At 47.5% G+C, this 27858-nt stretch overlaps 2 protein-coding genes across 7 annotated transcripts; both read left to right on the plus strand.

The window, feature by feature from the left end:
* Positions 1-130: 130 nt before the first annotated feature.
* FASTKD5 (FASTK mitochondrial RNA regulator 5) lies at positions 131-8295 on the plus strand. The gene is made up of 2 exons (XM_075930996.2): positions 131-255; positions 5465-8295. Exon 2 carries the CDS (start codon positions 5503-5505, stop codon positions 7981-7983), a length of 2481 nt encoding a protein of 826 aa, XP_075787111.2. The 5' UTR covers positions 131-255; positions 5465-5502; the 3' UTR covers positions 7984-8295.
* UBOX5 (U-box domain containing 5) lies at positions 134-27599 on the plus strand. 6 transcript variants are annotated; one of them, XM_075930999.2, is made up of 7 exons: positions 148-255; positions 14299-14371; positions 15696-15795; positions 16241-16344; positions 18381-19575; positions 25424-25585; positions 26694-27599. In XM_075930999.2, exons 4-7 carry the CDS (start codon positions 16291-16293, stop codon positions 26897-26899), a joined length of 1617 nt encoding a protein of 538 aa, XP_075787114.2. In that variant the 5' UTR covers positions 148-255; positions 14299-14371; positions 15696-15795; positions 16241-16290; the 3' UTR covers positions 26900-27599. The 6 variants fall into 6 exon arrangements, with proteins under 6 accessions (XP_075787116.2, XP_075787112.2, XP_075787114.2 ...); XM_075931001.2 differs by lacking the exons at positions 14299-14371; positions 15696-15795 and having other exon boundaries at positions 134-255; positions 26694-26859; positions 27501-27599; XM_075930998.2 differs by lacking the exon at positions 15696-15795.
* Positions 27600-27858: the final 259 nt, after the last annotated feature.

The raw sequence follows: 27858 nt of genomic DNA on the forward strand, positions 1-27858 counted from the left end.
GCGGACACGGGGTCTGAGCGCGCGGGCTCCAGGCGGGGCCCAGGCAGGCGAGGAGCGAGCGCCCTCTGGCGGGCCCGCGCGGAAGCCGCAGGCGCAGCGCCTCTCCCCCATTAGAGGCGCGGCTGGCCCCGCTCGCCTCCCGTCGCGGCGGAAGTGCGTGAGGAGAGGTCAGGTGACCGGAAGTGCTCGGCGGCGACGGGGGCAGAGCGACCCCAGGCAGGAAGGCGAGACGCGGCAGCCAGCGGCTGGGTCCCGGTGAGTGCGGGGAGGGGGACTCGGCCGGAGGGGGGGGGGTCCCGCCGCCACCCAGCGCCGCCAGCCCCCGGGAGGGGCCGGTGCTCGGGCGCGCGCCGCCTGCCCCTGTCAGCGCCGGAGCCCCGCGAGCGCGGGCGGACACGCGCTTCTCCCTCCCTCCCCCCCCCTCCCGGCGCGGGCACGTGCCTCGTGAGCCCTGCGCCTGCCAGCAGCGCCGCCGCTCCGCCCCGGGGGCTGCGCGTGCTCGGGCCGGGCGCGCGCATTGCACGTGCTGCCGCCGGGCACGGGCAGGCCCAGGGAGGAAGCCCCGCCCCGCCCGCCGTGGCCTGTCCCCGGGGGCTGCAGGAGGCTGGTTCTGAGCCGCGTGCCCATGCAGGGGCTCCTGGGGCCGCCTCCCGGGGGGGGGTGGGGGTCCCCTGGGGTGGCATCTCCCAGCCCGCAGAGTCCGCCTAGCTCAGCGCCAGCAGGCCCCCGCCTCCCAGCCCTGCCTGGCGCTGACACGCTCCAGAGACTCGCCCTGCCCCGCTGGCGCCGCTCCGCTTAGCGAAGGTGCCTTTAAAAAAAAAAAAAAAAAAAAAAAGATGATCGCTAATGCCTGTAACGTGCGTTAATGGCCAACTCAGTCCTATGTCCCTAGCCCGCTTTGCAGGGAGTCTGGCAGCACCTTCGAGACTCTCGCACAATGCAGACTTCTGCGGGTTATGCCCTCCGAAGCTCAGGAGATCGTCCACCTTTTTTTGTTAGTCTCGAAGGTGCGGCAAGACTACTAGCAAAATGCAGGACAATGTAGCACTTTAAAGACTAACAAGATGGTTTATTAGATGATGAGCTTTCGTGGGCCAGACCCACTTCCTCAGATCAAGTGGGTCTGGCCCACGAAAGCGCATCATCTAATAAACCATCTTGTTAGTCTTTAAAGTGCTACATTGTCCTGCATTTTGCTTCAGCTACCCCAGACTAACACGGCTACATTTCTATCGCAAGACTATTAGTTATTTACATTTTTTCAGTGACAGACTAACATGGGTATACCAACACAACTTGCAGCATGTATGAAATGTGAAAATTCACACCTCACTTTGATATTTTGCTCCGAATGTCCTAATTTTTGGTGGGAGATGCTACATTCCCTTCCATTTGGAAGCTTTGGAGCTAGTATAGTGTGTAATACATACTGTATTTGATCCATAGTAGTGAGACTGTGATGGGGGTGACACAATGTTAGTTATAAATTGTACACTTGTCATTTTTGAGTGTCTTAAGAGTATACTGAATGCTCCGTACTCCAGGAAAGGAATAGTTTCTGTCCCATAGACATATAGTCTGAGGTTTCTTTGTTCTGCAATTGAATCGGCACAATTGGAACCGTTGTCTTAGTCTGCCCATCCAGATTCACTTGCAGGACTGGAGCTGGTATTAGATATGACCCACAAAATGAGTGTTGTAAAGAAGGGGGCTGATGAAGGGTAAGATGAACAATGTAATCTCTTGGGATTTCCATAGGGCATGCATGCAGCTGAGAGGGTCCGGTTATGTTTCATGCATGACACAGAGGGTCCGGTTATGTTTCATGCATGACACAGCAGAAGTGAGTTTCCAAGAGGGATTTGAATGGAGCATGTTCACACATGAGGAGGAACACAGCAAAGAGTACAAAGGTGTGAGTAGCAGTGGCTGGAAAAGAGACCTATAAAAGAAAAATATATGGAGGAAAAGGAAAAATAGGACCTCTAGTTTGAAAATTCATCTGGTGTGTAGTGGTGTTTCAAAGACAGGATGTTAGTTTAATCAATTAACCATTTAACAAATAAGCTGGTACTCCTTGATTAACAGTGTTGTTAAACTCAGCCACCTTCCAGAGAGGCAGCCTCACTGCATCAGGACACCAAAGCCACCTCCCCCGGAGCCAGGAGCGAAGGCTGCGGACTCACTTTGCTGTTGCAGTGGAGCCTCCTCTCTGGAAGTCCGGCCAGCAGGGGCTGCCAGCCCAGTTTGCAGGGAGGCTTCGCTGTGGGCTCTGTAGTATGTAGCTAAGCTTTACACTACAGGGCTTGCAGCAAGTGTAACTGCTAAGATTTTTAGTGGTTACCCAGATACCTTAATACACAACTTTTAACATTCCTGACATAAACTAAGTGATGAGCAAGAACAATACTTTAGAACCTTTCTCTCAACACTTGGCTTTTCTTGTCCTCTGTACCTCTCCCTCCCTCCCTCTTTCTTTTTGTGTGTGTGTGTGTGTGTGTGTGTGTGTGTTCTTCTGTGGTTCTGTGGCTTTGAAGTTAAGGGATAGATAAATAAACTTTTAACTCTACATGGCACTTCCCAAAGCACTTCTGATTTGTTTTACATAGCTTCATACCAAGCCATTCTAACTAGGGATGTTAAAATGGTTAACCGGTAAGCATACCTGTAAGCCTCAGACTTACTGGTATGCTTTCCAATTAACCAGTCCCTGCCAATGAATTTGACCATGGAAGGGCTAGACAGCGAGCTGGGTGGCAAACCCTGAGTTAAAACAGTTAATCAGTCAACTGTTTTAATATCCCTAATTCTGACAGATTCTTAGCATCATTCTGGTGAGCTGTGATCCATGGGCATGTCACTGACTAGCTCTGTGACTCATGTTCCCTTGGATAAAATGGGGATAATTATCTCATAGGGATGTTTTGAAGGTTAGATTGCCAATAGTAGCAAAGAGCGAATGTCATCCCTTGCATCATTGAATGTGTTTTACTAGCGAAATGATTAATCTACACAACTCAAAATAGACCAAAAAGAGACTAGAGAAACCCATGTATCCTGCACTTACAGTGGTCTGACTATCGATGACTAGCTTATACTCTGCCACAAAGCTCACTTAATTAAAACTCCAGCAGCAGACTGTGGTTTCAGAGTTGGGTGGGCCTTCATTGAGAATGTGCTTCCTGGTATGCATGCTATGTAGTGGGGCCTTACGTAGATCATACTTCTACCTTTCCAGGCTATCTATCTGAAGACCTGGGAGGGTAGCACTGTGTCAGTTATGCTCAGCTCGAGGTTACCCTGACAACCCTAACAGCTAAAAAAAATTTCCATTTTTAAATGAAATCCTGGATTCTGCAGACATTGCTAGGGAAGGCTGAGAAAGATTCCTACTTGCTGTTGACAGTGGATTTGCTTGGGCTTGCAGTGTGCCAAAATAGATTGGCTATTTGCTGTGGTTTTGTTGTACATATACAGTACTGGAAAGTGGAGGGGGGGGGTTGATTTTTCTTCCTTTGGTTTGTTGTATAAGAGCATCTAGTAGATTACAAGGGTTGGGTGGCATTTTCATACACAGGATGAGCTATTGTTTTCTGCAGCATTAGCTGAGGTCTCAAGCACAGCCCGTTGCAGCCATTTGTCGCTCTGTCGTGGCAGAAGGAACCGTTATGATCTCATCTGATCTCCTGCATTGCACAGATCTTCTCTTGAGGTTCCCAACACATAAATTGCTATAAGGAGACTGGTATTAGGTTTGCCATCCATATCTAACTTGTTGCATAGCTAACACCAATGAAAACACAGTTACTGACCCAAGCAGTGCAGTTTATACACACACAAGACGTCAGACAGGAGTAGCTGCAAATGAGTTTTATCAACCCTTTAATTTTTTATTTTTTTAACAAAAAATCAATTGCTCTCTTACAGCAATCCTTTCCTTAATTCTTTTTTTCCTTCATGCTTTGATTTCTCATATCCTAACCATTTCCCTTCTTCTCTTGCCTTCACCTGTGGTCTCGGTCTTTTTACCCAAGTAGTTTTTTCACTTTTTCTCACACTTCTGTTATAGACCTTCTACTACTTCCACATTACCATTCTTTGAGTGAAGTACCCTATGCAATGTGACTAAGAAAAGTAGGTTAAGTGATATGAAGCACTGTGAGAGGGCACTACTGGGCTGTTTTTATTGTTGCTATGCTGAGGAATTCTAGATAAAACTCAGCTGAGCATTTACGTGGCTTCATTCTTTTTTCTTGTCATAGGTAAGACATCCATAACAGATCTGTCCCCATGGCCAGAGGCCTCTGTGCTGAGGAGCACAGAAAGAAGCTAATGCAAATTGCTGTTGTTGTGTCTTCAAGCTTTGGCTTCCCTAATTATTTGGCATCCTGCTGTCCTGACAAGTGTTTTGTCTCAGTGAAGAAAGAGAGAGTGAGCTTTTTAAGGAAGGTGGCAGTCTGATATCTCCTCAGGAGTAGCAGCCACACCTGGGGCTGTAACTGATCACCATTCTGACACCTCCTAAACAGGTTACATTGGTTGCTTACCCAGGCTGGCTATGCTAGATCTTTGTATGGCAACTTTCCCATCTTTGTCGTCCCATCTTTGCAAGCACTCATACAGCCAAGGCCCCAGATAGTGAAGTACTATGTCACCTAAGCCTATAGAAAACTTTCCCAGGTCTAAAGAATGGAGCTCTCTTCGGTATCTTTACTGTTCTGTTAAGTATTAATTTCCAGCATGTGATAATGGAACACCAGTTTTTTAACTTTGGGAGTTTTATCTGGTGCTTTTCTTCCCTCTCTGTATGTAACAGTCACTAGCAACAATGTTTAAACAGCTGTTTAGGCCTGAGGGTTCCAGTCCATCTTGCAGACTAGTTCTGCTCCAGCTTTCTTTCTGTGTCTCCCTTTGTAAGAAAAACCCTCTACTGTATCCCCAGCCTGACATTGTGTAGGTTCAGAATACTTCCATCTGTGGAGCAATGGTCATCCATGGGCCTCATTTTGAGAACTACTGGGCGTTCTGATTGGTGCTCCTTAATAGAACTGAATCATTTAAAACTCAATCTAATAAAACTATTAGAGCTTTGAAGATAGTTAGAAAAGTGTTAAAGGGACAACAGCTTGAAATCTAATCAGTTTAAAAAATAGAAATGTTTCCCCTAACCTGAGAGCCATTTTATAATGTGGATTTCCAATCCTATCAAAATTCTATAATGCATCAGGCTTTGGAAAATAAGTTGGGTAGTTGATCTTGGGTAGAGTTTTGTGTGATAGTTTTGGGCAGTATTCTTAGCTGCTGACTTGCAGGAAAATGCCTGATACTCACTAACTCTTTGTGAACAAGTGGGAAACCAAGTCTCTCTTTCACTCTCTAACTACTATAGTGTTAAAGGTTGTGTTTTTAAAAAATGCATCATGATAGATGGAAGCCACTCATTCTTCATCTGCCCTTTTTTCAGTACCTGGAGGCAATTCTGAGCCCAGTAAGTTGTGATCCATGGCTACAGTGATAATATGCCGGAGATTTCCAGGAAGAGTTCGCAGCATGGTTGCATTTTCAACTACGCCCAAGTGCAGAGCCAAGAAGAGAATTACTAGTAGAAAACAAAAGGTGGATAAGAGCTCTGAAGTGAGCAGCACAGGTGCCAAAGCAGCAGTGTCTTTCAGATTGCTGAACCCTCTGGAGTACAGAGTACTTTATAGTCCATCCGCCTATACAGGAATCAAAACTGCATCCCACCGGAATGCTGCTAGAAACTGTGAAAACAGTGAAGAGCTGCTTGAAAACGAATTCTCCAGCATCAGTGCTAAGCAGGGTCAGAACACGTACAGCATCACCTGTTCTCGAAGCCTGTCAAGCACAAAAACCACCTTGCTGGATCTGGAATTCAATAAAACACTTTCCACACAGGCCAGCTCAGCACACCCAGCCACGGTGGAGTCCAAGGAAGACACATTGCTAGATGCTGATTTGGAGGCTTATGACACTAAGGAAGACCCCAGAATGTTTCAAAAGAACAGGCCTGAATACCAATCCCTGAGTTATGACAAGTCTGAGACCTTACCTGTCCTTCCTCTAGAAGAAGGTGACTTGATATTACATAAAGTAACCGTGCTTAAGAGTAGCCTGATCCCGGGAACCATTGTGGAGTACTTTTGCAAGCTGAGCTGTTTACCAGGGGAGCAGCATGTGATCGTGAAGTCCAATACTAAGTTTACAATGCTGTGTCGTTATGGAGTTGAAAACATCCAACTGTTTACCTCCTTGGAACTCACTGATATTTTAAGGGCCTTTGTCCATTTATCCATTCCACCAACCCACTCCATGCTGAATGTGTATGAGACTGAATTTTGCCGTCGGGTCTGGGACATGAGCCTGGATCAGCTGCTGCTGGTGGCTGACCTGTGGCGTTGCTTGGGACGCAGTGTGCCTCGCTATTTACAGATCTTCTTCAGTTATGTTAACTTGCATCGGACAGACCTCACCTTGCCCCAGCTGGTTCAGCTGCTTTATATCATCGGTGAAGGCCGGAGGGTGCCCCAAGATTTAATGCAGAAGTTGGAGTCCTTAGTGTTGAAGTACTTGGATTCCCTCAACTTGGAGGAAGTGGGCACTGTTTGCTTAGGGTTCTTCAAGTCCAACAGTGCCATTTCTGAGCATGTCATGAGAAAAATTGGAGACAAAGTGGCAGCCCAGATGGCAGACATGAGCAATTATGCTTTAGTGAATGTACTTAAGATGTTCCGCTATACTCACGTCGATCATTTGGAATTCTTGAAGCAACTGGGGAGAGTTGTTCCACCTCGGATTGGTACTATAGGCATCCAGGGTGTCATGCACATAACTCTTGCCTGTTCGTCCTTGCGGTACCTCGATGAAGGGATTATGAATGCTGTAGCCTCTTCGTTGCCTTCCAGGGTGATATATTGCCGAAGCAAAGACCTTGCTAAATTCTTGTGGTCCTACGGATGCCTGAATTACGAACCGCCAAATGCAGAGAGTTTTTATTCCAGCCTCGTGGAGCAGATACACAGAAAGCTGCATGAATTTGAGAAGTTCCCTGAACATCTCCTCACCTGTTTGTTGGCTCTGGCATTTGCTGGGCACTTCCCAGATGACTTGATAGATTACGCTCTGAGCGCTGAATTTATTCAGTTAACCAGGGAGAGTAAATTTGAGCTCAAAAAGGACCTGTTCACTCTTGGTGGCAGTGTAGAGATTGAGTGCCCAGATTACAAAGGTAATCGCCTTACGCCACAGCTTCGGCAAGAGGTTACTGAGATGCTGTGGAATTCTGCAAAGAAGGAAATCTGCACAAAGCCAGACGTGACAGAAGCGGTCTCTCTACTTGAATTAATGTTAGGGGGGCCCCAGTATGTCAAACACCACATGATTTTGCCTCACACTAGATCGGATGATGTGGAGGTCCGCTTGGGCCCAGACCGAAAGCCGTTACCATTTAACTTAGAAGCTGCCACAGTCACTACCAAAGGACTACAAGACGTTGGAATCAGTCTCACAGATAACTTAATGAATCAGCTGCTAAAGGGGAAGTCCAGTGGTAAGTCACTTGTGGGTAATAAAACTCAGGCAGAGACTTGTAGCCAGGAGGCGGCAGTAGAACAGAAGCAGGCTCCACCCCCATCGAATCATTCTGTGTTTTTACATGAGGTTCCTCTGACTGACACCATTTTGAATGTTTTGACCAAATCGAAGACTTCTCCTGAAAACCATCCCTCCCAGCTGAGGCTGCAACCCAGAGAGGTGAAGCTGGCCATTCAGGTGTCAAACAGGAACCACTACTGCTATGGTTCTAAACGGTTGCTGGGACTGCACAGCTTGAAAAGAAGGCAGCTACAGAAACTGGGGTACGTGGTGGTCGAGCTGCCCTTCTGGGAATGGTTTCCTTTGCTCAGGCGGACCCGTTCAGAGAAGCTGAGCTACCTGCACCACAAAGTATTTGACTCAGTTCTTTAAGAATAACGGTATCCCCAAAAAGCTGTTGGACAGATTAATTACTGCATCAAGTTCTGTCAGGGAAATCTGCCTGTGTGTACAGCGGGAAATCGCTATATATACAAATGCTTCTCTTTGTGTCTGCTCCCTGTTGAAAATGGTTCTTAGGGTAACCTCCTTAAGCTTTGGTGGCTGCTGTGTAGCCAGAGCTGACTTGGCAACCATGTTAGTAGGTTCATCCTCATGTAAATCCCTAGCTTGTTCTGTTTGGTAAACCGATCCCAGAGTGATTCTATTACAAATAAAATCTCTGGTAACACACTCTTTCCTCTACAACATCTTTTGCTTTCAAGTGAGAGCTGGTGGATTCGGTTGCTCAGCGTGTGAAAACTCGCCTTTCCTTCAAGATGATGTATCGATGTAGTGTGAATTCTACGTGTGCACTGGCCCCCCGCTTCAGACACCTCTTGCCCATAGGTACTTACACACAGGTCTGCCTTCACCTGGTCACTCCCAGAACCACTGGTCTGGGTGACTGGAGAAGTCTCCCCTTTGCCCCAGCTATTTCATGTTTGTAGTTTTGGGGAGGAGGGGGGTGGTATGGGAAGGATTCCAGGACTTCCCCTTTCTTGGGCTCATAGCGAAAGAGAGGAAGACAGTGAGTGTTATGGGGTGAGGCTTACGGTGTGAGTGCTGGAGCGGAGGGGGATGAAGATGGGGAAGTAATGTGCTGTGTTGGCCATTGATTTCTCATGGATTTGTGCACACCCACAAAGCTTTAGAAGGAACGTAGATCTTGGGTCACTCTTAGTGAGAGAGGCATTCACCTCACGCCACCCCCAGCACTGGCACTAGTCAGCTCTGTTGATGGCATTCTGACCTGAACAGGTAAAGGCTGAGTGGGCCTAGAAATTCAGTTATCCGTCTTGCAGTGGTTCTTCCAAGTCAGGCTTGAATCACATAAACCAGGCAGTGTTGCAGAAGCGTGTATTGCTGCTGTCCAGTATATCTATTCTGTAGCTAAAGAGGGTTTTAATTCTGCCTCCCCCGTGCATTGTCGCATCTAAAATTAGATGGTGAAATCTTTGGGGACAGGGAATAGGTCTTTGTAATGGTCCTAGCACATTTTGGAGCATGGTGTAAATTATCATCTTCCTCTTACTTTATACTATTTTATACTTCCATTTCCATATTAATAAACTCTGCTAGTAGCAGAAAGCCTGTGCTCCGCCTAGATGTAATTGGTAAAGTTATGTGAGTAAAAATAGGGGCTTCTGTTTCCATGTGCTACAATGCTGTTCTTTGTACATGTTCCCCAAATGTTATGCCCAGAACTGCCCACTGGCTGCAGGCACAATCACCTCTTTATTATTCCCTCCTCCTGTCATCAGCTGTTGGATCCGACCTCCCCCGCACGTTTGGACTCCATTCCATCTGGTTTTCACATGGTCCAGAGATGCTGAACCTGGCACTGTGGTGCACGGAATGAGATTTTTAGCTCTTGATTACCGCTGTTTCCTTGTGTTCCACTGACTCAGCAGTCATTCTAGACCTCCGAGTGACTGTCCTGGATAGGGATGTAAAATCCTATTTCATTGGTTAACCAGTTCACTGTGATGTTTAACCAGTTAGCCAGATAACACGGGGCACAGGCAGGGGTGCTCCAGGCCGGCCCTGTCCTTGGCAGGCCCAGGCACCTCCCAGGCAAGGGCTGCTCTGGACAACCAGAGTAGCCGCTTGCCCAAGCAGGGAGCTGTTCCAGCCTCCACCAGTGGATGAACTGGAACCAGTAAGCATCACCTATTAAGGGTGATGCTTACTGGTTAACCTTTCACATTCCTAGTAGGGATATGAGTGGTTAACTGGTAAGCCTCATGCTTAATAGGTGAGGTTTACTGGTTAAGGTTAACCAATGGTGGCGAAGCTGTTTGCCTGCTGTGGTCAGGGGGCTGCTCTAACTCCACGGGGAGCCTGCCACAGACAGGGGCTTCTCCCACCTGCTCCCACCAGTTAACCAATTAGATGGGATTTTACATCCTTAATCCCTAGTCCTAGAAGAGATCATTTGTGTGGGTAGCAAACAGCTGTATGCTGAGATGAGTGTCCATGTGTGTTTAGGGTTCCTGCGCATGCCAGTTGAATTGAGTGAGTGGATGTGTTGACTGGGGGGCATTGTGCTGGGAGGTTTGGGTGCTCAGCTGTGACAGTTGGACCAAGCAATCCACCATCTCTTCTGTCTGCCCCCTACAAACAATGAACTGTGGCTTCCAAAGGAGCTGGTGCATAAGGATGGTAATTAGCTGAAGTACCTTTGATACCCCAAAAGTCTAGCACCTTTGACATAGCATAGATACGTGACATGCTGTAGTTGTACACCGTACAGGTGTCATCCATAAAGACAGGCTGAGATCTTGCATTTGGATGGCAACAGATCATACATCCCAGCATTGATTGAGCAGGGTGATATTTTAAAAGAAAAAGCTTTCATCTGTGTCTGTAGGGGTTTCCATCACCAGGCATACTAAGATTCAGAGTAACAATCCTGTTTTATTATTATTTACCTAGCGTTGGTCAGGTCCTTAATTCAATTAATTTTGGAAACTACAGTGAAACTGTACATGCTTCATTTAAATCATTGCTTTGGGATGGGGATGAGGGGTTCAGTGTGCAGGCTGGCCCAGGGAGAGAGGACAACCCCAACCCCCTCTCACCTCAGCAGTGTGGAGCCAAGTGAGAAGTACCTCTCCATAGCCACTGCAGCTTTTGTGAGCACAGCCAGGGAAGGGTGCATGTCCCCTGGCTGGGACAGGTCTAGGTTCGCCTACCTCAACCGTAGTGAGGAAGGCAGCAAACTGCACTTCCCCCTCGCCAACAATATCCCCATACAAATCTGGGAGGGGAGAGGGAGCTTCAGGCCCCACCTGCCCTAAAGTGTGACTGGAGGGTGGGTAGCTGTGGGCTGGGGCAGGGCAGGGCAGGTTTATGATCCCAGTTAGCCCCTTTCACCTGCCTGATGACTGTCTCTCTTCTGTATGGCTTTATGAGAAGCAATCCCATTCCAAGCACATCCCATTTTCCTGGCACAGCTAATCTCTTTATCTTACTTTAAGTTACAAGACAAAGCTGCATAACACATTTGGTGGTCCTAGCTCTTACTGTTTAGGAGGAGTTCTTGAACAGACAGGCAAACTCACTCGTAAGTATAGTAGTATAGTGTCATCCGAAGAAGTGGGTTGTACCCACAGAAGCCCATGCTACCATCTACATGCTTTGTTAGGCTTCAAGGTGCTGCCAGGCTATTTGTTGCTTTAAATGTATAATCTTAACTGTATTTCAGTGGAGTAGAAGATCCTACTGTGACATTACATGCACAAAGCTCAAATGTCTGAAGCAAGGTTGCCTGTGAACCCATTCTCCCCTCCCCCCCAAGAGCGACCCTTTTGGTCCCATCCCTCTAACCTCACGGTGTCCCCATGTTTTCACCCAGCTAGTCCCAGTCTCCACTCCTCAGGCCAGCCAGTCCCTAGTCCAGGGGTGGGGAACCTTTTTTGGGTCAGAGGCCCAAACCCTCACTGGCATGGCCCCTGACTGAGAAGGAGACAGACATTCCCCTTGCACACCAGAGCCTACGGGGGCCCCAACTAATAGATTGTGTGTGCTCCAGTTCTGCGGTGAGGCAGCATGGGGGTGGAGCACGAAGCGCAGGCTCCCCAATGCTGGGACAGGGCCTTGAGGCTTCGGGGCCAGAACCAGGCAAGCTGGGGGCCACATCTGGCCCCTGAGCTGGAGGTTCTCACCCCTGCCCTAGTCTCACCCCTCTACTCTTCCTCCCAGCCTCCTTGCTCAACCATTCCCACCTCACCCCTAAAATCCTGCGTCCTCATCAGAACTGTCTCCCCTCCCCTCAACCCCACTGGTTCTCAATCTCTTTTTTCCAGGTAGTCCTAGTCTCCTTCCACCTCCTCATTTGATCCCAGTCTCCCCTCACCTACTGGCTCCTAGTACCCCCACCACATCCCCCAGTGCACATTCAGTTTCCCTTCTTGGCTCATAGTTTCTTTGCCCAGGCAATTCCAATGTTCCCCTCCTCCCTCCCATTGCCAGTGTTCAGGTCTTCTCCTCTCCCCCTCCCCACCTCCCAATGTGCTCCCTGTTCCAATCTATTCACTCTTCTTGCACATGCACACACCCCTCCCAAGTCTAGCTCTTTCCCCTCTGCATTTGAATCTCCAGGTTCCCCGGGCCCAGCAGAAAGAGCATTAAGGGCACAGGAGAGAGTCTTCCTGCCTGGATATAGCAGCCCAAAACTGCAATAGCAGGGAAAGTCCTGCCCATCTCTGGGCTGGAGCGTGGGCGGAGGGACTCTGGAGTTTAGCTGCTAAAATAGAGTCTGTTGAGCATGTGCAAACTAACTTTCTTTTTTAAAAAAAAAGCTTTGATTTGTCTATTTTGGGGCAGGTTTTCAAAAGAGCAGCAAAAAACCATATCCCTGGCCTAAAGGCCGCTTCCCTGCCAGACTTAAGTCCCCGCTCCAAAGCGTGGAGACATTTTCAAATAAAACCTAGCTGGAAACTTTAACCGGTACAAAAGGTGTTTTTTCCTAGCCCTGCTCTCAGAAACAGCTGAATTTTTCTGGCTCAAATTTAACACACAAACCAAAACATTCAGAATTGTTGCAGGCACTCAGTATGGAAAACCACATGCTAAAATTTGACGAAGTTATAAACTGGAAAAAGGGCTTTATGATGCAAAATTTGGGGTAACCTTAACAGTAGGTCATAGTCCCAGCCCCACTTCTCATTATTTTGGGGGTTGAAAGGATTGGTGGGGGTGTAATTTTTGCACTCCATCCCACTTCTGTTGTGATTTCTCCCACTCTTTAGGGGAGGGTATAGTTCACTTTTACATACAGATGATATAGTGCATGCTAACAGACCTCAGTGACAAACTTATTGATAACCTATTGATCTGAATAACATTATCTCAAATTGTAGGGTAGTTTATTTTAAATCTCTCACGTTTCAGCTGAAAGGAAATCAGCCCTTAAACTGAACAGAACATGAGCGGCCCACCCAGCATGTACGCATAGAGCGTCGTCTAGGCATTTACCTCACAATAGATTGCCCCTCAGCCAGAATGTTCCTTATGCCTCCCAGTAAGGGAAGAGAATCCTAAGCTACATCTCTTGTCTGTGGCTATGAGCTCTGCCTCTGTTGGGACCACAGATTCTTGAGAATTACCATGAGATACACTATGAGAGCTGTACGCATTGTCCTTCCGTACCTGATGTTCCAAAAGCAGAAGAGACCGTAGTGATCATCTAGTCTGTCCTCCTGCATAACGTAAGCCAGAAAATTTCCCCCAAATAATTCCTAGAGCAGATCTTTTAGAAAAACATCCAATCTTGATTTAACAATTGCCTGTGATGAAGAATCCACCATGACTTTGGCAACGTGGTAAGTTGCTCCACTAGTTAAGGCATAAACTTTTAGCAGAGTAATTATTTCCGGTGTGAATTTCTCTCTCTTTAATTTCCAGCCTTTGGATAGCGAATTACCTTTGTCTGCTAAATAGTGGAGCTCCTTATTAAATACTAGTTCCCCATGGAAATACAAATTAATATCAAGGTATCCTTTAACCCTCTCTTGAAGCGAAATGGTTCACAATATTCAAGCCTATCACCTAAGGCTGGTTTTCCAATGCTTTCATCCAGGTGTGGAGAACCGTTTTTGGATGGGGGCCGGTGACCCGCGGAAGAATCAGTCCGGGGCTGCACCCAAGTGAGAAGCAAAACAAAACCAAAATCCCTCACTGACGTGGCCCCTGGCTGATTGTGAAAGACACTCCCACATTCCCCTCCCACACCAGAACGTAGGGGGGCCTAGCTTAGTAGTTCTTGTGTGCTCCAGCCCCATGGTGGAGCAGTGGAGCGCCATCATGGGCTTCCCAATGCTGAGGGCAGGGCCCTGAGCCTCAGGGGCTGGAAGCCTGCGTTTCCCCCACCCCAACACACCCCGCTTTAATCATTCTCATGGCTCTTCTCTGGCCCCTCTTCAAATTACCACTGTTGGTAACGCACAGTGCTTTTTTGGTGTGTGTGTGGGGGGGGGGGGGGGTTTAAAGTGCCGGTACTCCAGGGAAAAAGTTGAGCTCTGACTGGAGGTGCCGGTACTGCATACCAGGCAGGCAGTACCATCACAAAAAAAGCACTGGTAAAGTACAACTGAGTTCTCTTCAAAAGCTGCTATGAGCATATCAGCCCAAAGCTGAGACTTCAGCGCTGGGCAACAGCATAAGAACCTAGCTAGATAAATGGATTGATCTTGTTTTTTATAGATCTCTTTCTCCCTGATGAGATTTCAAAGTGATTGAGACACTCATCAGCGAGGAGCAACAGAAACAGAGGCAGGTGAGGTGATGTTCCATTTGTATTGCCATACGGTCTGGGCATAGCACGCTGCTGTTTTAGGTTCTGTTCAAATACAGCGCAAAGAGAGGGTCCTTACCCTAGAGAGCTTACAATCTGAGTACAAGACATGAGTCAGCAGGCTGATACCAAGAGACAGATGGAGGAATATAAGGCAACAGTGAGACATTGGTGTGATAAATAGTGGTCTCTCATCAGCACCATTCTCAAAGGCCCAGAGAGAACAATTTGTGAGGTGAACTACACACTGGTAAGTGGACAGAAGTTAAAATGAGCATTCATACATATGCTTCCTCAGTATAAGAACAAGGGGACAATGACAGTGAAAGGCAGCTAATTGCATAGAAGTTTTCTTGTTCAGTATATAATTAACCTATGGAACTACATACAGCTACAAGATACAGTTGAGGCCGAGAGGTTAGTAGAATTAAAAAGAGAAAAGGCTTATGCACTTACACTGTACTGTGGATATTCTCAGTAAATAGGCCAAAAATATTGTGAGTGGATTTAAAGCGAGAAGATAACCCAGCCAACTACTGCTGGTGTTAGGAGGAAACTTTCCTTGTGAGCTGACCCTAAGGTAATTCTGCATTGTGGAATGACTTGTACTTTCATTTTGCTAATACAATACTCATCATTGCTAGAAATGGGTTGTTGGACTGGATGGGCAAAAAGTTCCATGAGCTCTTTAATAATCAGGAATAGACTAACGGACAGAGAGGTCTACATCTCAAGAGATGGTATTTCCGGCAGCAAGCCTGACACTGGTATAGATCACAGACCTGATGCTTTAAAAATAAATAGAGACTTTAAAATGCCTCTGTTACCTTTTGTGAAATTGACATTTATTACGTGTGAGCATGCAATCCAGCAGGCATTGGTAAGGTAAGCTTCAAACTCACTCTTTTGTGGATGGATTGAGATTTTGTTTTTTAATGTTGAATTTGTACTTTAGAGTCAGTGCCACCATTTATCTGTGTTCTGACATCTATACTTAATGGCTACGTCTACATTGGCCCCTTCTCCGGAAGAGGCATGTTAATTTCCAACTTCAGAATAGGGAAATCCGCGGGGGATTTAAATATTCCCTGTGGGATTTAAATAAACACGGCCGCCGCTTTTTTTCCGGCTTTATTCCGGAGGATCGCGCCAGTGTAGACGCTTTTTTCCGGCTTTTCCCCAAAAGAGTTGACTTGGTCAGTGCTCAGAATTTCGTCTATCTCCCGAAAGTTCCCAGGGCTCTATTGGATAACAGAGAGCAGCTATTATATAATTATTATTAATTTTTTTTTTTTGCATTCAACAGTAACCATCATCTGATGATTTCAAAGTGTCTAGAAACATTTATCCTTGCAACAACACAGTATCCTATTCCTTAATTGTTACAGTAACAGCTAGGTTCATTGGTGAGTTTTCAGGTCCTATTGTGCTAGACTTTTTACTGCCCCCTCCCCCCGCTTGCTTACAACCTGAGTAGACAAGATAGACACACAATTGAAGAAAAAACAAGGACAAGGATGTGAAATAATTTGCCCAAGGTCTTTCAGCAAATAAATGGAAGAGACAAGAATAATGAGAACTTTTAATAAAAATACTCCTTCCTTAGGCTGCCTTCTCAGATAGCTTTCTCCTTTGAATCATGAATGATTTTTATTTTATTTTGCATCTTAGCCCAAAATCTCCAGGACATGCTCACTTGGATTTCTCTTGAGTTGCTGTAAGCCTCACTCACTTGAAGTTGAACTTCATTTTGTGAGCCCTCAGACTTGCGACTCACCTGTGATTCAGGGACTGTTGGCACAAGAATCTCCTATCTTCCTCTGTTCACTAACCTTCACATTTTGCTTGTAGTTTTACCAGTTGCTTCTGATGCGTGGAAGTTGAGCCCTCAAACTGCAAAGATGGTGATAAACGTCTGCCTCCCACAGTTCAAGCCAAGAATTCACTGCAACAAGGTAAAATAAAAATGCATTGTGATTTCTGCGGCTGAAGTCACAGAGGGTTGGCGCTGGTATCCTTTGGCTAGGTGGAGGGAATAAACTGTTCTTGTCTCTGCTGGCCAGAGTAGACAAAGGATCACGCTCTCATTACATTGTGTCCGAGATAATGTAGCAATATTTGCCTAACGCAACCAGTTTTACTCTCCAGGCTCTGTGGTGAAATCTCCCAGGAAACACCTGAGCAGTGTCTCCTGGAGTTATTCAGTGTAATGTGTAGAGAGGTGCTCTTGTAACATCACATGGGGGGCATGGTCAGGTAGGTTACAGCAAAGCATAACGGTAATTTTGCAATACTGGACGGAATTGCTGGTGGGAGTTGTACAAAATGTATGTTTAATTTAGTTGTACAAAATGTATGTTTAATTTAGACATTGATCTTCAAAGCTAATCAATCTTTTTGCAAAGAATTGGGGCAGTGTGATATAATGGTGAGTTAGGACTCCTGGGTTCTTTTTCTGCACCTGCAGTTCCTATTGACTTGGTTTGGAGTTGTGGGTGCTCATCTCTACTAAACATCAGCATCAAGGTATTTCAGGTTGGGCTCTTCCCCCACCCCTCTGGTAGGGTGTCACTCTGAATAATTGCCCTTTATCTTTTCTCTGCTTCAGTTAACCTCTCTGTAAGATAGGTGTTATAATATGGTGGGGTAGTTCTGAAGGTTAATTAGTTCTGAAATCCTCAGATGAATGGTGGTTATACTTGCAAAGTAGGGATGTGAACGACTAGCTGACTAGTCAACTATCTAAAAAGCAAATGCTTATCAGATAGTCGACATGCTAGTCTACTCGTCACTTTCCCCTTCCTCCCTCCCTTGCTGCCTCTACCAGAAAGAGGCAGCAAGGTGGGGAAGAGGGAGGGGGTGCTTCAAAGCGACAGCGCCATGTGGAGCTGCTGCTTTGAAATGCCGCATGCAGCCCAGGGCCTGCTTGGGTGTCCCCAAGCTGCATGTGGCGTTTCAAAGCAACAGTGCCACATGGAGCCTAGGGTCAGCTGGGGACTTAGAGTCCCCAGCTGACCCTAGGCTCCATGTGACGTTGCCACTTTGAAACACCGCGGAGAGCCCAGAGCCAGCCGGGGACTGCTGGAGTCCCCTGCTGGCCCTGTGCTCCTCCTCAGCACTTTCGCCTTTGAAGCAGAGGTGCCCTCATCAACTACTCAAAATTTTACATCCCTATTGCAAAGTCTCATGTTATAGTAAAAACTGGGTGTTCAGGTGCTTACATAGTATTTTAATATGAGATACTTTCTTCTCCTTGCCACCCCAAATTCCCCGTGACCGTAAAATGTGAAACTTCCCCATTTTTCTCTCGAAGGTGTCAAGCTATTTATAACCTACGGTTGATTTTTTTTCCATGTGTGATTCTTGGGGTCCTGGGAATCCTTAGAGATTACCTAGTTCTTAATTCAAAGCCTGTTTTGAATAGCAAGCTCCCCCTTTCTTAACTGCATCTCAAAAATAATAAAGCACCTGGCTTTTGTCCTGTGAAAAGGCAACATGGATTTACACAGTATTTTAAACCCTTCCCAGCTGAAGCTGACTACATTGCTGGTCTCCATAAGCAGGGTAGCTCCAAAGAAGTGGAATTGCCTGCTACAGCAGTGCTGAATTTAGTCTCTGCTCTGTATTTTAGTCTGGAATGAATTTATGGCAAAATCCTTTTAAAGGAAATCTTTTCAATTCAGTTCTCATTTCCCTTCAACTAAAGGGATGCTGTCATTATTGGTAAATGTTTCTAACATCTTGAGAAACACTGTTGTATCAAATGGATTTGGAGAGCACAGCCCAGCTAGAATAACAACTCAGGAACCCACGTGCTCTGGGGAGTCAAATCAAGGGAACACAGTTCATCTTTCAAGTGTTGTTGTCCACAGTTGGTCGTGTTTTGCCTCACTTACGTTTTGTCTCACGAATGCTGTAAAAGTGGTTGCAAACTCACATTTCTTCTTTGGGTCAAATCAAGCCCAGTATCCTCTTTTCTCTTTAAACACAGATTTCCGCGGATGGGTACGAAGTTGAGAACCTCATCTGTGACGACCTTGCAAAGAGAAACCGTGGCTTTCGCAGTGAATATTTCATCAAGCCCCCGGTCCACATTACTCTGTCCTTTCCCTTCAACCTAGAAATCTGCAGGATTAACATAGACATTTCATCAGGCGGGTATCAGAATTTCACAGGGCTGGACATTTACACGTCTACCTCATTGAACAAAAGTTCTTGGAACAACCCCGAGTCTCAGTTCTCGGTTCTGACTGGTCAGCCTGTGTCAGACAAAGACGTTTTCACGCTCGTGGGCAAAGCCGTTCTAAAAAATCAAAGCAAAGTGACGTTCAGCCACAGGGGCTTCAAACCAAGGCCTCCTTTCCATCAGATGGAAGCGGCCTTCTACCCTGGGTCTGCCTCTCAAGACCTATGGAATAAAGGCCCTGCCTCACTAAGCAATGTATCGCACTTAAAAATTTGCATCTCCCACGTGGCGGGAGGTGGCCTCCCTTGCATTAAAAGACTGGAGGTCTGGGGGCAGCCAGCCAAGTCGTGCCCACAAGAAGTAGTGGACAGTGTGTTCCACGTGGCCGCCGAGTGCCTGGCTCAGAGCTTGGGCATCCAAAGCGCCGGTTTCACGTTGCCCATGGAAAGCGAGTGTGTTCCCTTAGGCAACTCCGACAACGAGCAGCCGAGTCTCCAGAAGCTGGTTGAAGTGGTCCAGGATATCCCTGAAGAGTTCTTGGACCCTATCACTCTGGAGATTATGCCCTTCCCGATGTTGCTGCCCTCCGGCAAGGTGATCGACCAGAGCACCCTGGAGAAGTGCAACCGGAGCGAGGCTTCCTGGGGTCGGGTACCCAGTGATCCGTTCACTGGCGTTGCCTTTAGCCAGCACTCCCAGCCCCTTCCACACCCTTCGCTAAAGGCACGAATAGACCACTTCCTATTGCAGCACAGCATCCCGGGCACCAACCTCCTCGGGAGGGCGCAGGCCTCAGGGGTGCTCACACCTTCTTCCATAACCATGTCCTCTCTGAAAAGGAAACTGGACTGCATGGAGCAAAGCCCTGAGCACAGCAACCGCGTAGAACCCTCCTATTTTTCTACCACAAACTTTCTAGCTCTGTCTACCTCAGAAAGCAGTGCTAAAAAAGTGAAAACTGAGAGCGACTTCCATTTGGCTCAAATGGACTGCTCGACAGGTATCTCGCCTCCCTCAGTTTCAGTGTTTCTTCGCCTCCCTGTTCACCCAGGGCTAGAATTGCACACACGCCATCCCAAATGTGCATTCCCGTAACCCTCACATCTGCTGATTCTCACGCCAAAAGCTGGTGGCGCTTTTTGAGGCTATTGTCTCTTACTCCTGCCACACATTGTAGGAATGGTTTTAGTCTGCCATTCGTGTCTGGTTTTCCCCTTTCTTCTATCAGTATGTTTTTCCTCTCATAGCCATACTTTACAGCTGCTTTGTTTTCAGTCCCTGACCTCCTTGTTTTGCCTCTTTCAATCTACGCCACCCATTTTATTTACCCATGATTGGTTCAGAACGCTTAATTTTTCCATGAGCTTTTATTTCCTTCATCCCCACACTTTCGGTTCATCGACGGATTTTGCTGTGCTGGAAAATCATCCATCTTGCAGCCTATCAAAAAAAAGATCATGGCGCTTTTATTAGCCCAGGGTCACAGTCTGCTGGCCCATCATCCCTATAATGGGGGGGAACCCTCAAATACCTTCTCTGCACCTAGTGAAGTGGTTAGTAGAATCGTGTGTGGGCAGCTTCCATAGGTCACTGCAGTTGCACATGTGCTTTTATTGACCCTGTTGCTTTATGTTCCTCACGATTCTTCCCCCAAGTGGCATTTGCTCAACACAGCACAATGCGCGAAGCACTTGTCACATCCCAGTCAGTGACACTAAAGACTGGTGTCGATAGACACCTCTGCCAAGGGAGCGCAGAGCCGATGACTAGCAGAAAGAGTACGCGGTGTGTTGGTCCAATCAGAGTGTAGGGCTAGAGGCCAAGGGACAGTACTTGAAAGCCTGGAGGGGGAAGGTTCTACACGTGGGCTGTAGGAACTTAAAGCAGAGAGGGCATTTCCAAAGGAGACGCCTTTACTGTGGCTAAAAATGGGCTGTACCAAGTATCCAGAGGGAAGCACTTTGACACTGGAACCTCCCCTCGCCCCTCGGTATTGTCTGCTTTTGTAGCATGGGTTAGGAAAATGTTTGTGAAGAGAGCCACAGGATGGGAGCACCTCTTTGTGAATCCTTTGCCAATTGTCATGTCACTATGAGCCCAGTCTTGTACCCTTCGGTCGGAGAGCAGTCCCAGTGACCAGCCACGACTTTAACACACAGTTCAGCTCCCTTCTGTGCTACAACCTGCCACTGTCAAGCCCATCAGGAGGGAGGTAGGCGTGTTGTAAGCGGGATCTCTGGCTGGGGTGTATTTGCTGTAATGTAGTCAGCCTCCTGGGCTTTCTGTAAATGTAAAGTTCGGCATGGCTTGCTGGACAGCTATAGCGGCGATGGTGGGTTAATAGCACTCTTAAGCTTTTTGACTACTGTGCCAAGACAAATGCCTCTGCCTCTCCAGAATAAGAACTACTGTTCCTGCTCTTCTGTTCTGTAATAAATAATAATACATTCTCTCTGTGTCTCTGACGAGCAGCTTAGCACAAGGGGATTGTAGTTCTGCTGGCTCCAGCCATGTTTGGTTATGCAAAGAATTAATTTTTCTTGGCATACTTATTTCCTTCCTTGTTTGTGCAGAAATAGCTCAAATGTATTGACCCTACGCTCGCTCTGGCTTTGCTCCAGAATACCTGTAGCCCTCTCAAGGCGTACACCCCCCATTACTTACGAATTGTGTGCCATAATTGTAGTTACTGAGGGTATGTCTACACTTGCACCGTCTTTCAAGAGAGGGATGCAAATGAAGACGTTCAAAATTGCAAATGAAGCCGGGATTTAAATATCCTGTGCTTCATTTGCATATTTGCGTTAGCGCTATTTTGAAATAAGATGCTGTTAAGAAGCAGTTATTTCAAGAGAAAACCCTTCTCTTGAAATAACTGGTAAACCTCATTGTATGAGGAATAAGGGTTTTTTCGAGAGGAGGGTTTTCTCTCAAAATAACTGCTTATTAACAGTATCTGTTATTTCAAAATAGCGCTATTTCTAAATAGCACCATAACGCAAATATGCAAATGAAGCGCAGAATATTTAAATCCTGGCTTAATTTGCAATTTCAAATGTCTTCATTTGCATCCCTCTTGCAAAACAGGGTGCAAGTGTAGACCTACCCTGAGGGATTAAATAGTGTGGCAGAGCAGGAGAAGTAAATGACATTGAATAACAAAGGGAGAAGAGAATACGCGGATCGGGGAGATCTGAAGAGCAGTAGAGAGTTACCGAGGCAGTGACGTTTAGGGAGTCTGGCCCACATACAGTAATGTTGGCACACCGCATGCAGCAGTCACACACAGAAGAATGGTCTCCCTGAACAGACGAGTTAGATTTTCTTTAATATGTTCTGCAAAGGCTTCCAGAGCAGGTACGTGAATATGTCAAAGGTGTGGCAATGCCATGCACTTCAGATCTGAACTCTCCCACTCCTGGTCTACACTAGACCAGGCAGGTTGGCTTAAGGTACGCCATCCGGCTACGCAAAATGCGTAGCTGGAATCGGCTTACTTTTAGCCAAGCCACTGCAGTGTCTACACTGTGGTAGGCCGACAGGAGCCCACGCTTCTGTCGGCTTTCCATATTCCTCGCAGAATGAGGAGTACCGGATGTCTGGCGGGAGCTGCCTTCAGCATTCTATTTGGGGGTCTCCACTAGAGCCGCTAAATCGAATGCTAGAATATCGACCTCTGGAGGGTCAATCTCTGTTGTGTAGACGTGCCCCCAGAGTGTGGGCTTGTTGATTCAGGGCAGTCTTCAGAGAACGTGATGATTTATTTTGTATTACAGTAGCACTTAGAGGCCTCTATTGAGATCAGGTCCCCGTTGTTGTAGGTACTATATACGCACAGTTATCTTCAAGATCTTATTCCCGCATTTGTTGTGCTTCTGTAGCCTTCGTCTCTGTATCTGATCACCCCTGGGAGATTTGTGAAACTGAATTGCTGCAGCAGCTGCAGACCATTCTCGCAGTATAAATACCAGTCTACCTGTATGAAACAAAATACAGGACTATGTAGCACTTTAAAGACTAACAAGATGGTTTATTAGATGATGAGCTTTCGTAGGCCAGACCCACTTCCTCAGATCAAATAGTGGAAGAAAATAGTCACAACCATATATACCAAAGGATACAATTTTTTAAAAAAAGTGAACACCTATGAAAAGGACAAATCACATTTCAGAACAGAAGGCGGATGCGGGGGGAGGAGGGTCAGGGGAAAGGTAAGTGTCTGTGAGCTAATGGTATTAGAGGTGATAATTGGGGAAGCTATCTTTGTAATGGGTAAGGTAGATGGGGTCTTTGTTGAGACCGACACGTAGAGTGTCGAATTTTAGCATGAATGACAGTTCAGAGGATTCCCTTTTGAGTGCAGATTTAAAATGCTTTTGAAGCAGGATGCATGTAATTAAGTCGTTGAGACAGTGTCCTTTCTGGTTGAAATGGCAAGAAACTTTTTTCTTTGTGAACCTGTCTAATATCTGTTTTGTGGGCATTGATCCTTTGGCGAAGTGTATACAGGCAGTCCCCGGGTTACGTGCAAGATAGGGACTGTAGGTTTGTTCTTAAGTTGAATCTGTATGTAAGTCGGAACTGGCGTCAGCCGCTGCTGAAACTGATCAGTTTCAACAGTGGCTGAATCTGGATGCCAGTTCTGACTTACATAGGATTCAACTTAAGAAACCCAGGCGTCCCCAAGTCAGCTGCTGTTGAAACTGATCAGCGGCTGATTCCAGGAAGCCCGGGGCAGAGCAACTCTGCCTCACGCTTCCTGTAGTCAGCCCCTGGTCAGTTTCAGCAGCGGCTGACTTGGGGACACCTGGGGCAGAGCAGCTGGGGTGCTGCTGGGTTGCTCCAGTAGCACCACTCCTCGGCGCTACTGGAGCAACCCAGCAGCACCCCAGCTGCTCTGCCCCAGGCGTCCTGATTCAGCCACTGCTGAAACTGACCAGCTGCGGCTGAATCAGGACGCCTGGGGCAGAGCAGCTGGGGTGTTGCCGGGTTGGTACAATAGTGCCAAGGAGCGGCGCTGCGGGACCAACCCGGCAGCGCCCCAGCTGCTCTACCCCAGGGGTAGGCAAGAAAAGCCTGGTCTGCTGGCAGGGAAGGGGGGGCACTAGCTGCAGCCCCCCCTCCAGCAGACCAGGGAGACACGGTTGGCGGGACCGCCCGCGTCCTCCACGGCTTTGCTCCGTCTCCCTGGTCTGCTGACCAGGAAGATGGGGAGCAAAGCCTTGGAGCACGCCCGCAGCGGGTGTGCTCCAAGGCTTTGCTCTGCGGCTTTGCTCTGCGTCTCCCTGGTCTGCAGGGAGACCGGGAGCAAAGCCTTGGAGCACGCCCACAGCGGGACAGCCCGGGCGCGCCCGGGCTGTTCCGCTTCGGGCGCGCTCTGCGGCTTTGCTCCCGGTCTCCCTGGTCTGGCCTGGTCTCCCTGGCCCGCTGCGGGCGTGCTCCAAGGCTTTGCTCCGCGTCTCTCTGGTCTGCTGGGGGGGGGGGTACAGTAGCGCCGAGGAGTTCCCCCTCCCCCCCCCCCTCCAGCAGACCAGGGAGACGTGGAGCAGCTTTTCTCGCCCCGGAAGACGGGGGCGGCGGGACTGCAGCGCATCTGGGCGTCCCGCCGCTCCAGTCCTCCGGGGCAAGAAAAGCCCCGTTCGTAACTGCGGATCCGACATAAGTCAGATCTGCGTAACTCGGGGACTGCCTGTATATGGTTGTGACAATTTTCTTCCACTATTTGATCTGAGGAAGTGGGTCTGGCCCACAAAAGCTCATCATCTAATAAACCATCTTGTTAGTCTTTAAAGTGCTACATAGTCCTGTATTTTGTTTCAGCTACACCAGACTAACACGGCTACATTTCTATCACTAGTCTACCCATATGTGGTCTTCAGCAAAACGCGGTCTTTGAGACCATGTCAGAGAAAAATGCTGCCATATCTGGCAAAGCAGCCAGAGTGTCCCAGTCCCTGATGACAAGACACTGCCTTCTCGTTTAGATCCCACGTCAGAATTATGTTTCTCAAACCAAACCAAGCCATACAAAACCCATTGTAAATGGAGGGGTTTCCATACAAAAAGGAAACCAGCATTTTCTCTTGGACCTAAACATTCCCCGGCAGCGTTAGAAACCAAACCAATGGCACTAACGTAGTGCCTACGGACCGCAAAGTGAAACTGACCAGTCTAGATTGAGATGTCCAAGCTGCGTGAAATGCAGAAGCAAGGAAAGAGACTGGGATTTTCAAAAGGGTCCAAAGGAGTTGGGTGCTGGAATGCCATTGAAATGTAGGCTGTAAGCAAGCAGAGCCTGAACATCAATGGCATTCTCACACCTAACTTCCTAAGTCCTCCTTGTAAGTCCCAAGCAATTTAAAAAAAAAAAAAACTTCTATTGGGCTTGTCTGCCATAGCTCTGGAAGCTCTTCACCCAACTGGGCGAGGTATCAGTATCTCAACTTCACAGGTGGGGAAACTGAGGCATGGTGAGTAGGTGCATCTGGGCCAGTCCATCACGGTGAATCAGTGGCAGAGTCAGAACCCAGATCTCCTGGCTACACACCCAGCCACCACGGGACATGGTAAAAAGCAAAACTAGAGTTAAAAGTACTTTTGCGTGGCTGTCTGGTCCTTTCTTTCTACCATTGCAGTGCCCACAGGGATGTTAGTGCGTGGCATGCCAAGGGACTAGCCTCACAGCTGGCCTGCCGTGTGTTAATTCAGGCGCTGCTAAGCAGAGATTTAAAAGGGCTTTGGTCTTAGTCAAGACCATCCCTTTAAAATTAAAATGGTTCGTAGCAAAGCAGCATTTATTTTGTCCCTTGGTGCCCCCCACATGGTTATTTCTAGGTCTCTCTCTTCAGGTCCAGTGTCTCATGAGCAGAAGCTGTCGGAAAGCTTGGACCTTGCCTTGACCTCCGCGCTCAGCTCTATGCCATCTTTTACAGCAAGGCTGACAAAGGGCCAGCTGCCGGCACACAGCGAGGGGGGCTGCAGCAGTTCGTGGAATGCCAATGCCCTCGCTGGTAAGCAGCAAACCGATTGGTTTCACTTTTTTGGCATTCAGAAGCCACAGCAAAGGAATACGGCCATGGTAGCCTATAGGCTTTGCCGTAACATAACGACACTCAGAGGTTGGCTTGTGCAACACATTTTTTTGTTTTGTTTACTTTTTCCCCCCTTTTGACCTGAAGAGTAGTTTGTAAATCTGCTCAAAGTGTCTCCTAAAAATCCCTACTTACCAGGAACCATCTGAGTACCCTGGAGCCTGTTCACCCAATTCCCTGGCAAAGCACCTCTGTGCTATTCTCTCCATTGTACAGAGGAACCAAAGCACAGACCGGCCATGTGATCTGCTCATGCAGAAAAGCCTATGCCAGAGCGGAGAGTTGAACCTGCATCTCCCGAGTCTCAAGTCAGCACTCTGACCACTCAAGTGTCCTTCCGCAGATGAATGTGGCTGTTGCCCAATTTCCGTGTCAGAAATCAGCTGCTAGGAGCCAGCTAGTGCCCTCACAGAGGATGGGGACCATGTGCAGCTCCCACAGAGAGTGCATCTGTCTGAGCTTTCACTAGCAGTGTGTTGTACTTTGTTACCTTTTAACGCTACCACCATTGAGATGGGACCTGAATAGCCCACTCTAGGGATTATGGGCATGAAAAGCTAAGCGGTATTAGAGAAATAAGCGAGTTCTTCATTCAGTGTAGTATAAAACCTGTGCAAATGTCTGACTGAGACCGAGATCTGTACTCAGATTCTAGAGTTTGGAATTGGGGGTGATTTTTAGCTTAGACAAAAGCAAGAATTCTTTTGCTCGCTTTGGTGGTACCCTACTTTACCTTGCTCTGGTCTTCCCAAGCGGTAATGCTAGGACGCAAGAGAAATGCCCTTGGAGTTTTGATATGGTAGCTTGTTATAAGGAAAACAGGGCCTGTTCCCAAGATAATGTGAGCACATGCAGCTCCTGCTTCTTGTGCGTGCCCCTGGTCGCTCGGGGCTGGTCTTCTAGCCTACGTCTAGCATCTTGTGCCAGCGGTTGAGGTGCGTGACAGGTCCCATTTTGCCACAGTTGCTGTAGTATCCTCCGACTTGCCTGAACATTAACAAAACTCTTTCTTCTCTCAACTTTCCAGAGCACAATAGCAGCCCAGCTCAAGGATGTGCTTCCTGTAATAGAACATTTTCTTCTTATTTCAAAACGGAGCCTGTTTACCAGCTGCCGTGTGGCCACCTCCTGTGCCGCCCTTGCTTGGCCGAAAAGCAGAAGTCTTTATCGATCCTGTGCATGAATTGTAAAAGGTCAGTCTCTGCTCATGATGTGCTGCGGGTCCACTTCTAACTTCCTGCCGGCGGCTTTTGAAATGGCTGGCTGAAAGGCCCCAGGGGCAGCTGGAGCCATCCCTGTGCTCCTTGCCTGCATTGAATAGTATCAGGATGCAGTCCTTTAAGGAGCTTGCCGGAGGAGCGCACGTAATTCTGAAGAGGACTTGTCGTCTTATGCTTACAAAGCAGCAGGGAGGTTAGAGCACCGCCCCAGAGCAAAGCGTTACAAGGATAATAAAGCCATACGCTTCTTTAACAAGGAAAATGTATTTATATGAAACTGACATCCCTCCAGTCACGCCCCTTCACTCCACCATTCCAGTGGCTCAGTGGTTAGCATAGGTGCCTTTGGAACCGTGAGTTTAGCTTCCCTGTCATTTGAAACCATTTCAGTATCTGACAAGCGGCCGTTCAGTCATGGGCCCTGTGAAGTCCTTGTGATGGAATCCATGCAAGCTACCCAACTTCTCCCATTTACTGACCCTATTCCCTGCAATTTCCCAGCGGGGCTAAGAGCACATAAGTCATCTGTTCTGAAGACTAGTCTGTAATGGAAAGGGGCTGGAGTTAGTACATGAGTAACTCTGACAATTATCTCCTGCTCATACAAACTGTAGAAAAGCCATTTTGCATCACACTCTGTTCGTCATGTGACCGGACCAGCTCCCGTCTGGCTGATAGACATGTAAGCCTTAATAAAACTACGGTTAAAGTCAGTTACTGTCTTTTGCTACATAATTGGTCTCTTTGTGAGTCTTCCTAATGATCTCGCCTTGTGAGTTTCTTTTCAGAGCTCAGTCTAAAAGTGAAGGAAAAACCCAGTCAATACAAAGGAATATTCTCCCTAGAGCCATATATTTTCAGGTGGGTGATCACAGTAACCTACTCTGCGGTCGATCCAGACTTTAAAAATTGAATTTCAGAGGTGTTAATCCAAGGGGCTGCAGTTTTCATATATTTGCTGTGAAAAGGCAT

The sequence above is a fragment of the Pelodiscus sinensis genome, chromosome 4, assembly GCF_052426305.1.
Source record: "Pelodiscus sinensis isolate ZL-2025 chromosome 4, ASM5242630v1, whole genome shotgun sequence".
Lineage (NCBI taxonomy): Eukaryota > Metazoa > Chordata > Testudines > Trionychidae > Pelodiscus > Pelodiscus sinensis.